This window comes from Odontesthes bonariensis, chromosome 3 (assembly GCF_027942865.1).
Source record: "Odontesthes bonariensis isolate fOdoBon6 chromosome 3, fOdoBon6.hap1, whole genome shotgun sequence".
NCBI classification, from domain to species: domain Eukaryota; kingdom Metazoa; phylum Chordata; class Actinopteri; order Atheriniformes; family Atherinopsidae; genus Odontesthes; species Odontesthes bonariensis.
The window spans coordinates 10,265,364-10,279,826 of NC_134508.1; the positions used below are offsets into that span (position 1 = coordinate 10,265,364).

General features: G+C 41.8%; 1 protein-coding gene across 1 annotated transcript in view; it reads right to left on the reverse strand.

Moving 5' to 3' along the window:
* Positions 1-14,463, reverse strand: part of cntn6 (contactin 6) — a 71,441-nt gene that overhangs the window by 13,130 nt on the left and 43,848 nt on the right. Inside the window, exons 15-19 of the mRNA XM_075459967.1 lie at positions 13,428-13,577; positions 12,924-12,994; positions 9,359-9,593; positions 9,132-9,247; positions 2,934-3,114 (exon numbers count right to left, since the gene is read on the reverse strand). Of these exons, the coding sequence (XP_075316082.1) occupies positions 2,934-3,114; positions 9,132-9,247; positions 9,359-9,593; positions 12,924-12,994; positions 13,428-13,577 (753 nt within the window). The remainder of the gene's footprint in view (positions 1-2,933; positions 3,115-9,131; positions 9,248-9,358; positions 9,594-12,923; positions 12,995-13,427; positions 13,578-14,463) is intronic.

Sequence of the window (14,463 nt, forward strand, 5' to 3'; positions counted from 1 at the left end):
AAAAGGTAACCAATCAGGTTACGAGCTGGGCTCTGCTGCCTGTCAATCACCGATTGTGCACGCGCGATACAAGGTAGGCTCGTCCCCACGCTTATTTATCTGGACTATTGAACTTCATTACGGGCTAGTCTACTTACTGTGTCTTCCATGATCGCAAATGACAGGTGAGTTGATGAATGAGGAGTCGTGTACGCGCATCTGGCGTGCACGTAGACGTGCACGAGTTCTCATGTGTTTTGATGGGGCGGGACAGGAAGTTGAATAACTTTTTATTTTTCGGTTAAAAAATAAGCATTTCTTGCATTTTGCGACTATGGAGGTCACCGTTTTCAACTTCAAGCGTTCTGATAGATCATGTAAACTCTTAAAATGCCAAAAATTAGGACTTTACGTATGACAACAACAAATCCTGCAGACTGCAGCTTTAATATTCACAAAAATACATCTTCTCTGGATGTCAGAATTTGCAGAACTCGGGCTGCTTACTTATCTGCAAAGGAATATTGAGATGAAAATTTAATGAATTAATCTTTTGATAGCAAAGCTGAAATGTGGAACCAATGCAGATCTGGCAAAACACATTAAAGTTCATGTTGTGGACCAGGGCTATTAAAGGAGTGGATAGGCACTGGAGTTACACATAGTGGATTTTGAAGAGACAACACCCACCCTGGGAGTCAGACAGCTTGGACCTATTCAGAAAACCAATGCTAGAAGATTAACAACTGTCATTTCAGCTCAGTGGACTGATTTTGTGCAGAGCAACGATAGACAGCTGGGGATCATCACCAACACCTGCCTTTTTTCCCACCAGGTCGTTTAACAAACGCTCCCTTGATGCAGCTGGGATTAACAGATACACCAATACACAGCTGCAACAGATGAACCGACCCCTCCCGCCCCTGCTGTTGTGCTAATAATGTTCTGATATCTAAGCAAAACCGGGACAAGACATTCTCACCTTGAGAATGAGAATGTGAATTGCACAATTTTAAGTGTTCTATTTGTTACTCCACAGCCAGAAGGTATTACTCATTATCTGCAGCCTGACTATAGAATATCAGTTCTAAACAGCTGGCTTTGGTTACAATGAACCTCAGCCTGTTGCGCCATTAGTATGGGTCATTTGAGCTGATCAGAGATCTGTCACTCAGGGTGTTCAGTGGACACAACCGCAGCGTCTGAGAACAGAGATCTACTTTTATTTACTTGTGATTATTCTAATTTTTCATGTTGAGAAAAGCTTGCTTATATGTTAAATACATCATCATAAAAAAAATAAATCCAATCAAATATACTAAAATAAATAAGTACATAACATCATTTTCTATGATCTGAAAACTCAGTAAGCACACTTATTTCTCCTTTAATCAGACAAAAATGTAATTCCCTTTTTATCTCGAAGGAAACTGAGCAATTATGAACACAGTGAATATTTCCAGTTTTGTAATATATGTACTTAAATAAACTTTTGACTGTACAATCGGTGTGAAGTAAACTGTAAACGGGTATATTTTAGTTAAAAGGAGTGTAGCAGAGGCTTCTGTGCTGCAGGTGTATGAGCGACTGTTTATGTAAAGTGTTAAAAAAAACAGCTGGGACAGATGTTATCAGACTTCAGTAGCGTAGCAATTTACTGCTGGAGGGTGAACTGATGTAAGCACACACAGTAAATGCCTTTTCTTCCTCAAAAGATGAATTCACGATTCTTATCTGGTGGAATATTACAGTTTGTGTGCTGTGGATAGCAGCACATGATATAATGTAAATCTTGGGCACGATAAAAAGCAGAAAATAAGCTGCCTCAACAACCACGATCACATCAACATCAGTGACTGTACTTCAGAGCTATGGATTTGAGGTTTTGCTCTTAATCAGGAGGCTTTTTTGATACTCTTGGTGTAACAATGCATTTACTGATTTTTTTATTTTTGCTTGTCTCATCTATTATATAAACTGTGCATTTTATTCTCAGAGAACTTCACAACCACCAGTAAAAAAAACTAATAACAACGATGTGTAAAATGGGTCATGATAATGATTGAAGAGAGCAAATAAGTGTTATTAAGAACTCAGCCAAACAAATGATTAAAACAATCTTCAATTCAATAAAATGAAGTCTCAAAATGGCAGGCAAACGAGCAGTGCTTTCTGCTTTTTTTTGGGGGGGGGGGGCGTTTCTGCACAACACACTGATGGACAGATCTCAGATCAGCTAAACTGAACCGCACTAAACTAAAGCAGAGGCAAACTGCTTAGATGCGAAATCCCAAACCCACACTGTAGACATGAAATGTTTTCGCTCACCTGCCATCTGTGAACTAAGTTACCAACATTGTAAAATAGTGAAACTTGCACCTTCAGGGGGGGTGAGGATTCAGCAGATATACTGTACATTGGCGCAGCGTGAGGACACCAGCAGGAGAGTAAGAGACTTGCTACAGTGGTTACAAAGTACTGGTGTAACTGTTAAATAATGAGGCCAGAGGTGGTGGCCCCGCCGATTTAAGCCTGGCAACCCCACACAGGCAATATGTCTTTTATGGAGCTGGTCTGGTACTCATTGAACCAAATTGCATCTTAAAACTCCTGTTTTAGAATTAAATCAGAATTTCTTTTGCATAGCATTTTTTATACCTACTGTTGCACATTTCTCTTATAGGGTATAAAAATAAAACGTTTACGCCAATTTCCAGTCCTCCACCTCACCGTAAGTGACCCCCTGTACAGCCCACCTCCAAGCCCAAAGCACTAAAGGACCGAGTCCTGAATTAAAAATTGAGTAAGTATTATCAAATTTAGATCTCATACGTCTTATCAGTCAGCCAGCATATGTAGAGTTTGGCATATGCTGTATTAATTACACTTGAATCAGTCAGAAAAAGGTTGTTAAAGTAAACCTATGCCATCTTGCGTGCTGTTTGCAGACTCACGTGGTTTCTTTGTGGTGATGTTTAAAGAGGAGCTGCTGGGTCCAAGTCCAGCGCTGTTCTGGGCCCTGACAGAGATCACATAGACGGTGCTGCCCTTCAGGCCAGAGAGCAGCGCCGTGTTGCTGATGACCCTTACTCCGTCTGCTTCGCTCTGCTGAGATCCCTCCTCCCAAAAGAGAACCTGGACAAGAGACGAGGGGTGACTACAGACCTCCAGGAACTGTGGATGGTTTTCCCTTTACACCTGCTAAATCAGTCAGTCCTGATCATCATTTTGGCCGTTCTGTTTTTCACACCATTCAGTTACAGTTAGTTTTATGTAAGTCTTAAATATGTAGAAGCAGTGATACTGTCAGACACAGTTTAAATACAGTGTGGCATGCTCAGCTACCTTAGGTCCCCAAGAAGTCCAACACACATTTTTAAAGTCCCAATAGGATATCTGAAAATCAGCAGCTAGTGTTGGCAGCATTGAAAGTGAGCAGTATAAGGATTAGAGGCCTTTCAGGTTCTGTATTTTTAAGAAGGATTATTTATGACCCCAACACGAGATAGTGACAGCAAAATGTCAAACAGATGGCTTGAGAGCAGGTACTTCTCAGGGATCTTGGTTGGGAGAGGCAGGTCAGAGAGCCTGGAGCTGCTGATAACAGATACATCCAGGTTTTTTTCATTTGTTTATATTTTTCTTCTTTTTCCACCAGCAGTTTAATCATTCCAGTTTTGAAAGGCACTTGGGAACATACCCGAGACACCTGACCAGAAGATGTTTACGGTTCTTCAGCCACTCTGTTGTTCATCTTAACACAAAGACTGAGCGCTGTGATCTAAGAAGACTCCTCCTGTCTTCCAAAGACAGCATGGGTAGAGTGCATAGCAACGAAAAAATAACACGTTCATGTGTCGGAAGCCCGGATTGAATGCAGCTCATTTCAGATGTAAGAAAAAGCTCCCGTGTAAGGGTGGACCAAAGCAGAAACTTTCATCCTGGTTCACTTTGTTTTCCACACTGTTCCACACACAAACAAATGAACAGTGTCGTCAGGACTATTTTTTTCCAGTTACGTCTCCTGGCCAAAGTTAAAATGTTTTTAAGTCGTCATGACCTTGATAAAAGCCATCCATGCCCTCATAAGTTCAAGGTTAGACTATTGCAATGCTCTTTATGTTGGCGTCTCCCAGTCTTCTCTCAGTCGCCTTCAGCTGGTGCAGAACGCTGCTGCCCGTCTTTTAACCAACACCAACAGACGTGTGCACATCACTCCTGTTCATTGGCTTCCTGTCCTTTATAGAACTGATTTTAAACTTTTAATGTTTGTTTTTAAAGCTCTTAACGGCCTCGCCCCATCATATTTATCTGAGCTTTTAACAGTCCTGGTAGAGCTCTGAGGTCAACAGATCAGTTTCTGCTGGAAGTGCCCAGGTCAGAATACAAACCCTGGGGTGAGCGAGCCTTTTCCCAAAGCTGCCCCCAGGCTCTGGAATAAGCCCCCCGTCCAGCTGCGTCTTATTTCTGACCTGGGCCTCTTCAAATCTATGCTAAAAACCTACTTATTTAGGATTGCTTTTAATACCCAGTAGTATGATGACACTTTTATCTTATTTGATTTTGTTGTATTTTATTGCTTTCACTGTTCTTTTATTGTTTTTATTTGTTTTTACTTATTCTTCTCTTTATTTATTACCTGCTGTAAAGCACTTTGGTACACCTTAAGGATTGTTTGTAAAGGGCTGTATAAATAAAGTACATTTACATTTACACTGGCTTTTTATTTATTTATTTATGTTTTACCAAACCAACAGATGTCCGGTAAAATACTTATTGATAAGATAACACCCTGAACAGACAACTCTGATGTTCATTTCATTGTTGAAATGAGCTGTATGATGGGATGAATTCACTTGGACCAAAGCAGGCTTTAACACACATTATGTGTGTAGGCCTCGTTTTATTTGCGAGTTATGCACACTGCAGTGTCATCAGACCGAGCAGTAGAGAGGTCCACCCAAGCCGGGGTGAGAAAGAGAAAAGATGTCAGTTCTCAGGTCTGTCATCTTTGACACTGCACGCATAGCTCCAAAATGATTGACAAACAACATGTGACCAATTGCCGTCCAGAGCTGGGAGCCACTGCAGGCGATGAGATGACATCTAAAAAGACATTTTGAATACAACACAAGCAGGACGAAAAGAAAACGAAAGAAGGAGTTTCTTGCGTGTCACAGATGCTAAAATGTAAAAATTCGGCCACATGATAACTACACTTCAGCTGGAATTCCCGACATGACAAAAGTCCAGTCTCCGTATGTAGGCCACTGGTTATTCAGTTCTTCCCGGTGGCAGACATCATAATTAGTGCTGTACTGTCTCACTGTTATTTTAACCAAAGTATGTCACAGATATTTCATTAAGGCCTCCGGAAAATGTGTCAGCTTCTGAAAAAAAAAACAGAATACATCTCCTTTCTCATCTTAGCTCAGAACTGCATAGAGGTGTGGCTCTTTTTTCACAGTCTGAACTTGGGGTGAACTTGATGGGACGTCCACTCCTTGGAAGACTGGGAACTGTCTTGAAATGTTTTCCACTTGTGAATAATCTTTAATCTTTAATAATGATGAAAAATGGCCTTATAATCCTTCCCAGATTGATGGGCAGCAACAGTTGCTTCTCGAAGATCATTGCTGATGTCTTTCCTCCTTGGCATCGTGTTAACACACACCTGAATGCTCCAGAGCAGCACCTGGCTACTACTTACCTGCTGAATTCCTATGAAAGCAGTAAGGATGGACTTAGTTTTTCACACACTGCCTCAAACATGACAACTGATTAAGGGCGTGCTCACTTTTTCACATGGAGGTAAGTGTTTTCAGCGTTGGCAGCACCAGAGCCCTCAAAAACTGAAGCAGAGATATGGAACTTCGTCATCAATTCAAGATATTATTTACACGTGTGCTTTACCCACTGTGGTATTTCAACATATCATAAGCTAAGCGGTTCTATGCTGATCAAAAAATCATATTATCATGTATCATAAAAGCTTTTTTTCTCAGCAAAACCTTTTTTTAGGTGTATCCAGGTTTTACTGCTGCAGTATTTTTGTTCATAAAGATGAAGCAGGGCTTGAATGACTGGTTGCAGGTAGATGGATTGAGGGCTGCGGTGATGACTTACTGTCCTGTCGGCCTGTGACATTGTTTCTCTACACCTTTTAAACTTCTGTCCCATCCCATCAGACTGAAGTTTTTGTGCTGATCCAAATAAGATCCCCCCAAAAAAACTCTTAAGTCTACAAGTTGACTGTTAAAATTCTGTATTTGTTATCACTACGGTTTAATGCCAACCGAGTGAAATCGGTCTTTATCTTAAACATTGGGCTAATTAATAGTCTGAAAGTTAGAAAAACCACTACTTCTTGTTACTTGGGATTCATTCATCAGTTCAGGATAAGCCTCTTACAAAGTAACTGTGCAGAGCTCTCTGAGGACAGAACATAATAAATGGCTAACACACTCGAGTTCCGCTCTCTATCCCTTCCTCTTTGTTTGGAGAGCAGAATGCACTGTGGGAGAATTTGGGTATCCTCTTCTGGGAGATTCAGGAGCAGCTACAGATGGAGGTTATTTTTGTAAATTCTCCAGCTAATAACCATAAAGTTTAAATTTCACCTACTTTCTTGGTATCAGGAAAAAGTAGGCAGCATTCTGTCTTTCTAAAGTGCTATCCAACACATCAATACACTGCCTGTAACAAACCTAGCTGCCATTCTATCTTTGAAAAATTTCCCTCCCCCAGTTTAATGAGAGAAGACGACATCCTCGTTTAAAAAGCCCAACCCAGGCAGATGCTCATGTTCACAGCCTTGAGTTGAGGATTTACCCAATGCCACTACAGTTTATAGTTATAGATAAAAAAGTCGTCATGTGACCTAAAAGTTTTGTTGTTGTCGCCGCCGTCGGAAAGAAAAAAACAACGCGATAAGCAGGCTCATCACAAACGAAATGTAGAGGGACGTAGCTTCATCTTGCTCTTCATTCGCCATCTTTCTCAAATGCCTGTGTTTGCTGTTGATGTTGGTGGTGAAGGGGTCAACCGGAAGTGGATCTAGTAGCAATAGTTGAAATGGGTACAGCGCCACCTATCGTACGGGGGTATGACATGCTTTGTGCCAATGATTCCATTTACTCACCGCCATGTATACTTGGATAATTGCCCTTGCTCAAATAAAGAGCATAATCCACCAAAGCTATAATCAAATTAATACATCTATGATATGTTCAGAGAATATAAACCTAGCAGAGCTCTTAGATCCAAGGACTCAGGTCAGCTGGTCCAGTCCAGAGTCCAGACTAAACATGGAGAAGCAGCATTTAGCTGTTATGCTGCAAACAAGTGGAACAAACTGCCAGTGGAGATTAAACTTTCACCAAATGGAGACATTTTTAAATCCAGGTTGAAAACATTTCTTTTCTCATGTGTCTATGCATGAAATCTGCATGGTATCTTTGAATTTATCTGTTGCTTGTTTTTAAATTCATTTGAATTATTTTATTTGTTTCTCTTTATATTCTTTTATGTATTTATAATGCTTCTTCCACTCCCTTCTGCAATGCTTTTATTTTATGTGAAGCACTTTGTACATGAAACGTGCTCTACAAATAAATTTGATTTGATTTGATAATCTCATCATGTAGACCCACTGATAGTGTCTACACAGAAAAAAAAGTAAATGATCTGTGAGCTGCAGTGGGGTCATCTGTCTTCTGACTGGTGGACTGACCATCGGGAGCACCAGGAGGTCGCTGGACAGTTGGGCTGATGAACCAAGTTTAAAACTGACTGACTGACATGTGTCCTGATAATCTGTGCCACAGTGGGAGGTCGCTGGCCATGACAGTAGGGTTGTAGGGTGGGAGAACTATTTAATGTGATCTGCTGCGGTCTTTTCACTAGCCTCACATTAGCGTAGCCAGTGAGCAAAGGGTCACGTGAGACTGCCCCCAGCTCTGCTGTTCGTCAGTCAGAAACATGGAACACAGATGCTTTAACAAGAATGGATATAAAAGAAATACAAAGAAAAAAGCGACTAAATAGAAGATGAAAACAAAGAGAAGTTACTTAATGATTTATGCATTTGTCATTTTCTTTTCTGTAATTTCCTTTTCTAATTAGTAACTATTCTTGATTTAAATCAGCTTTTTTTTTTTTTTTTTTAAATAGGCCCAAAACAGGAGTCATGGAATCATTCAGCGGACACGACACAGCTGATATCTGCTATAGGAAAACCTCGTGGCTTCAATCTGGACTTGCACTTGTAACCGGTATGAAAAGAATTGCTTTATTTGATCAGCCCACATCATCTAGCTGGAAAAGCATTGCCTTCATTAAAAGGCTTGGGCTGGCAACAAGTTATTAAAGACTAACTGATTGAGTGAGTAGCTTCTCATTCCTTAAAACAGCCGTGCTGGAGGACAAATCCTGTTGTCATGGAAAATGTTATTTTGTTTCAGAGGTCAAAAAAAGTCTGTGCAGCAAGTTTTCATATCTAATCCCTTTATGCTACTCGCAACAGAAAAAATACTCTGGAACAATTAATGAATAAAAAAAAAGACAAGTCATCAAAGTCAAACTGTCACTAGCTCGGTTTAACACAGATGGTACTAACAAAGCCTCGGAGCACTTTAAGCATCGGGACCTTTACATTGTCAGGATTGTTTCTGGATTTCCTTATTTTAAACCCAAACTCATTCAACTCATTTAAAAAGCTTCGTCTTGCTCTCAGAAGTGGCTCTTCATCTCAGAAGACTCTTTTCTTCTTTCTCCTCTGCACAGCCTCTCATGTCAAATATCTGGGTTTTAGAGGAGACTGTTATTTTTTCCTGGGTCTCCCACTGCCAAATCTCAGGAGAGAGTTTGTTGTAGTTAGAAATGACGCATGATTGTTCACACTTTCTCTTATTTGGTTAGAGTCTTTAATAGTAGCTATCTGACAGTTCTGGGCTCAGGCTTACGGACACCGGAACAGTAGCCAGCACACCTTATTTAGCTCATAAAAAAACCATAACATGTAATATTCTACTGTCAGAGTGTCACTGGCAGATATACTCAGAGAAACTTATTGTACTGTCACTCGTGCAGGGATTAACGTCTGCTCCTTGTTTGAATATTCCATATATTATTTCATCTTTTCCTTTTCATACCTCGTACGCAATGATCTTCTCTCTGCTGGACCCGGGAGGAACTGATTCCCAGGACACTTCGATCTCAGAGGCTGACAGAGCGCGGGCCCGTACTCTTGATGGAGCCTCTGAGGGTTCTGCAGAGAACAGATGAATAATGCATCGTTGCAATTATGAGAGAGAGCTTACACTTTCTGGAATTAACACCGCCGTGGTTATTTCTGTATTCAGTACATGAACACACTCGCCTTCCTCTGCAGAAAGCACTTTGGCAACACGGCTGAACGGACCCTCTCCCATGCTGTTGTACACGCCCACAGTCGCCTCAAACTGAGACAGGGGAGCAACGCTGTCATTTCTGTAGATATATCTGGATGCGTCGGGGGAGGCCAGCACCGTCTGGATCCAAGTACTGCTGCCAAGTGGGCGGAAAGCCACAACATAGCCAAAGTCCTCTCCGCTCTGTTGTTCCTCTGGAACTGGCTGAGATAGGGACGGAAAAGTTACGCCTCTGACCGAAAGGAGCTGTGAGCAGAAACTGAATGAGGAAGCTGCAGAGGAGTGAAGCGGGAATAGGGTTTTGCAATCAGAAGGTAAATTCTAAGGCTTTACATATGAGGGCTTGATGAAAAAAAAGTCTTAAAATGAAGTAAATATTAGGGAAATATAACCTCAGATTAAAAACAGAACATGACATATCACGCTGTGTCATTATCAATCCAAAGAAAAGCTAAGCCAAAACTTAGAAGCAGGTCTGTAGAAACTTTACCGTTTCCATAGAAACTAAGAGGGTAGGTGGCAGCCAGTGCTGCTAATCAAATACACTTCATTAACTTATCATCAAGTGTGAGCACCTCTATAATAGCCCACATTTTGGCAGTTTGCTGCTCTGGAGCATTCAGGTGAGTGTTATCACAATGCCAAGGAGGAAAGACATCCGCAATGATCTTAGAGAAGCGATTGTTGCTTCCCATCAATCTGGGAAGGGTTATAAGGTTATAAGTCCATCATTCTACAGAAATGGAAAACATTCAAGACAGTTGTCAATCTTTCCCTCAGACTCTACAGGCCTCAGTTAGCATGTTAAATGTTGAAGTTCATGACAGAAAAATTAGAAAAAGACTGAATAAGTGTGGCTTGTGTGGAAGGGCTGCAGGAGAAAGCCTCTTCTCTCTAAAAAGAACATGGCAGCTCAGCTTAGGTTTGTAAAGTCACATCTGAACAAACCACAAGACTTCTGGAACAATGTCCTTTGGACAGATGAGACCAAAGTGGAGATGTTTGGTCATAATGCACAGCAGCACGTTTGGAGAAAACCAAACACAGCATATCAGCACAAACACCTCATACCAGAGGTTGCGCTAGACTTTTTCGTTGTCCGTCATTTTGACTGACAGGGTCGTAAAAATCGCTTTAATTTCAAAAATCATATAAACTATAAGTACTGAAGTTTAAACGGTCTTGTTCCAAGTTGTATTTGTCTTGTGATAATAATGAAATATTCAATAGCATTTAATTTTCATCCATTTTTAATTAATATTCAGTCCGAACAAGCTGAACAGAGAATCCACACCGCGCCATCACACACCAAGCAGATGTATAGCAGACAAAAACTCTGTGGCCCCAGTAGCTACATATGAACAATGAAATTAAAACGATTGCACTTAAAATATGAACAGTTCACCTGCTGTGGCCTGAACACAGTCTCACACTTTCCTTCCCACAATTGTGTGCCGCTTGTGCATAATCAAATGTCTCAAGGGGGATTGCTGCAGAGGTTATTGTCATTTTGCCTCGGACAGACGATTTCTCATGGCTGTTTTGATGTGGTTCTGAATCTGCTGCCACAAGGAGACTGGAATTACAAACGCCACTTCAGCCAAAGTTTTGAAATCAGGGAACATTTCTCCAAGTGAAGTGATCAGAAGTCGGCAAGACTCTCTGAACGAGGGAAGTCAACGAGGTGATGCATCAAAAGAGACAATAGCTAATTGATATGCTCACTCGCCACCAAGTGGTCAGGGGTGTGAATTGCAACCTGTCAAAATGACAGATGGCCTTCAGATTTTTCTGTCACTGTTTTTAAAAAAACTGTCAACGAAGGACAATATTTGGTTTACGTGACCCCTGACTCATACCAACTGTCAAGCACGGTGGTGGAGGGCTGATGGTTTGGGCTTGTTCTGCAGCCACAGGACCTGGACACCTTGCAGTCCTTAACCCCATTCACACTGCGACCCGCTACCTTTGCGGGTCCAAATTGCACCTTCGACCCGCGTCGAGCAATGTGAACGCTTGGCGTGTTAGGTGACCCGTGTCGCCTGAAGCCGAGTTCAGGGGGCGTTGCCTAGTGGCAGAGCGTCACACGAAACACATAAAATGCTGGGCGTGTACAATGACGTAGGCACAAGCCATGCGTCGGAGGTAGGGTTAAATACACCTTGAGGACTCGTTTTTGCAATTGTATATGCAGTTCATGGAGATGTTATTTTACGGGGTGTGGATGGTTACAACGTGGGATGCCGCCGAAGAACATATGCGGAGAATACAAGAGCACTATAGTCCCCGAAATGTGGCGGTAAATAACGTCCTCTGCTTGGAGGTGAGGAGCTTGCGGACCTCCTTGTCTCCCCAGTTGGCCATCTTCAAAAATGTCTCGAACTTGATGTAGGCTAAAACAGAGGGAAACTTGGCCTCACCTGTCGCTGTTGTTCTGAATCAGCTGTCCATCCTGTCTTTTAAACTCCTCACGTCACGCCACGCCCACGTTCGACCCGCGTCGATTGCGTTCACACCAAACTCGGCTCGGCAAAAAGACTAGGGTCCGACGCGGGTCGAAAGGCGAGTCGAGTTGACGCGGCAGCCCGGGTCGTCAGTGTGAACGCAACAGCGGACACGCTAAATTCGAGGATTAAACGCGGGTTCTTCCTCAGTGTGAAAGGGGCTATTGAGTCCACCATGAACTCCTCTGTATACCAAAGTATTCTAGAGTCAAATGTGAGGCCATCTGTCTGACAGATAAAGCTGGGCTGAAACTGGGTCATCAACAGGACAATGATCCCAAACACAGCAGCAGATCTACAACAGAATGTCTGAAAAAGAGAAGAATCAAAGTGTTGCAATGGTCCAGTCAAAGTCCAGACCTCAACCTGACTGAAATGCTGCGGTGGGACCTTAAGAGAGCTGTGCAGAAACAAATGCTGCAGAGCTCAATGACCTGAGGCTACATTGTAAAGAAGAGTGGACCAGAATTACTGCACGATGTGAGAGACTGATAACATCTTACAGAAAATGATCAACTTTAACTTATTGTTGCTAAAGATAGTTCTACAAGTTACTGAATCATGGGGTGAACTCAATTTTTCACACACTGCTTCTACATTTTGGCTTAGTTTGTTCAAAAGATAATAATGTAATCATGTTTTGTTATTCATATGAGGTTGTGTTACTTCATTTTAAGTCTTAAAAGTAAAATGTGTCCTTTGTTATTCTTTCACATGGCTGTATGTCGAACAACCTGTTGAACATTTGTACCAACACTGCAACTTTTTAGTACTTTGGCCCACGTCCAAGAAATATCATGCTGTCACCCAATTCTAGATCTACACATGTGACATTTGCACTAGCTCGTTCTTCATTCAGATTTACAAAACACGGGGGAGGCAGCAGGCAGCAAATCAGAAAAGCTGCGCCCCTTAATAAAAAGCTATTCCACTGAAGCCAGGCCACTGCAGACTCTGCCAGAGCTCAGACTCATCAAAGGAAGGAGGTTTCGTCGCAATGAATGCTCAGTCAAAACAATCATCCACTTACCTCCCACATAATAAGCAGTTCTCCCCGGGCTCCCCCACCTCCGCTCACGTTAACTGGTGCAACTTTGGGAACTAAACAGAAACAAAAGAAGTGTGTTCATCTACAGATGTAGGTGTTGAAGATTCTGTTATGCCACGCAGCTTTCAATTAGGTGATCCCAGCCACTCTGGAGCTTCTCATCCACACAACAGAAGCCAATCACACAGAGGAGGGCTTGTGTGAGGCACAACAGGAAGCGTGGATCAACCAGCAGGATGGGACTACTTAACCAAGCAGCTCAAAGAAACCTGTTCATGTCACCGACTCGTGGCTTCAACCATCAATTAATACTCCCGTATTTTTACTCCATGGGCGCTGACACACATGACATGAAATCTTTTCAGTGTAATTTGGAGTCCACTTATCATGATTGCGGCCTTGTAATCAAAGCACTGAAGGCGAACAACATGACAAGGAGCGCCGAGGAATAGGAAAACTAATCAAACACTTGAGCCGAGAGGTTACCTGCTGCTTTGGTTCGAATCTGTTTAGACGGCGTGCTGGGTTCTCCAACACCAACATTGTTGATTGCCACCACCCTGAATTCATAATCCACCCAGGGGTTCAGATCTCTCACTGTAGCGTGCATCATCTGTCCAGGCACAGAATCAGGAACTAGGATTAAAGAATTAAGAATTGAGATGTGTTTTTTTGGTCTCTCCTCCTTTCTTTTATTTTTCCTTAGATTTTGCTGAGGCACATTTGTTCTCCTACAATTATAAGAACAAAGAGATTAAAAACCAGTCAAGTTCATCAAACTCCAGCGATGACGTCTGTAAATCTTTTAATACTTTTCCAATTACAGCGTGTCACCGGTCCAACAAATCTACCCGCTCTGCCAGCATTGTGGATACTGCGTGAGTATTTTTATCATCTCACAATGCAAATTTAAACACAAGTGCAGTTAAATAAACAGAATTAAGAAGGTGTCGCAGGAGGTCGTTTCAATTAATGTGACTGACATGACAGAGCTGAGCGTCTTCCTGCACAAGGTCTTAAGTAATCCAAAGTTAAAGTGGCAGAGGGAAAATAATTTGATTGATTGTCAGGAAATAGCCTTACCAACATAGGTCTTTTTAGAAATGATACAAATTTGTTTTTGTCCGATTCTGTTTTTGTTTCGAGTTTCCTGTTATTGAAAAAGAAGTTAAAACTCATTAAAGAGCTTTGTTCACATGTCAGAAACAGTGCGAAGTCTTTATGGTTATTGTTGACTCAAAAATGCTGTGCAAAAGTCTTGATCCTCCTCTCATTTCTTCATATTTTGCTTCCAAGCAGCCAGACTTTCTTAGAAGTGGTCTTGAACAACAGTTCTAAAGGCTTCCTGAAGCAATTCAAAGTTTCCACCCCCCTTTTTTTTTCCCGCTGCTTGAATCTGATCATTTCGGAGGATGCAAGAATGTGTTTTCTTTTTCGTTAAACCACTTAACACTGACCTGTGAATCATTCGAGCATAAACAAGGAACCTAACTCAGGGGATAAACCAGCGTTGTGTCTGCAC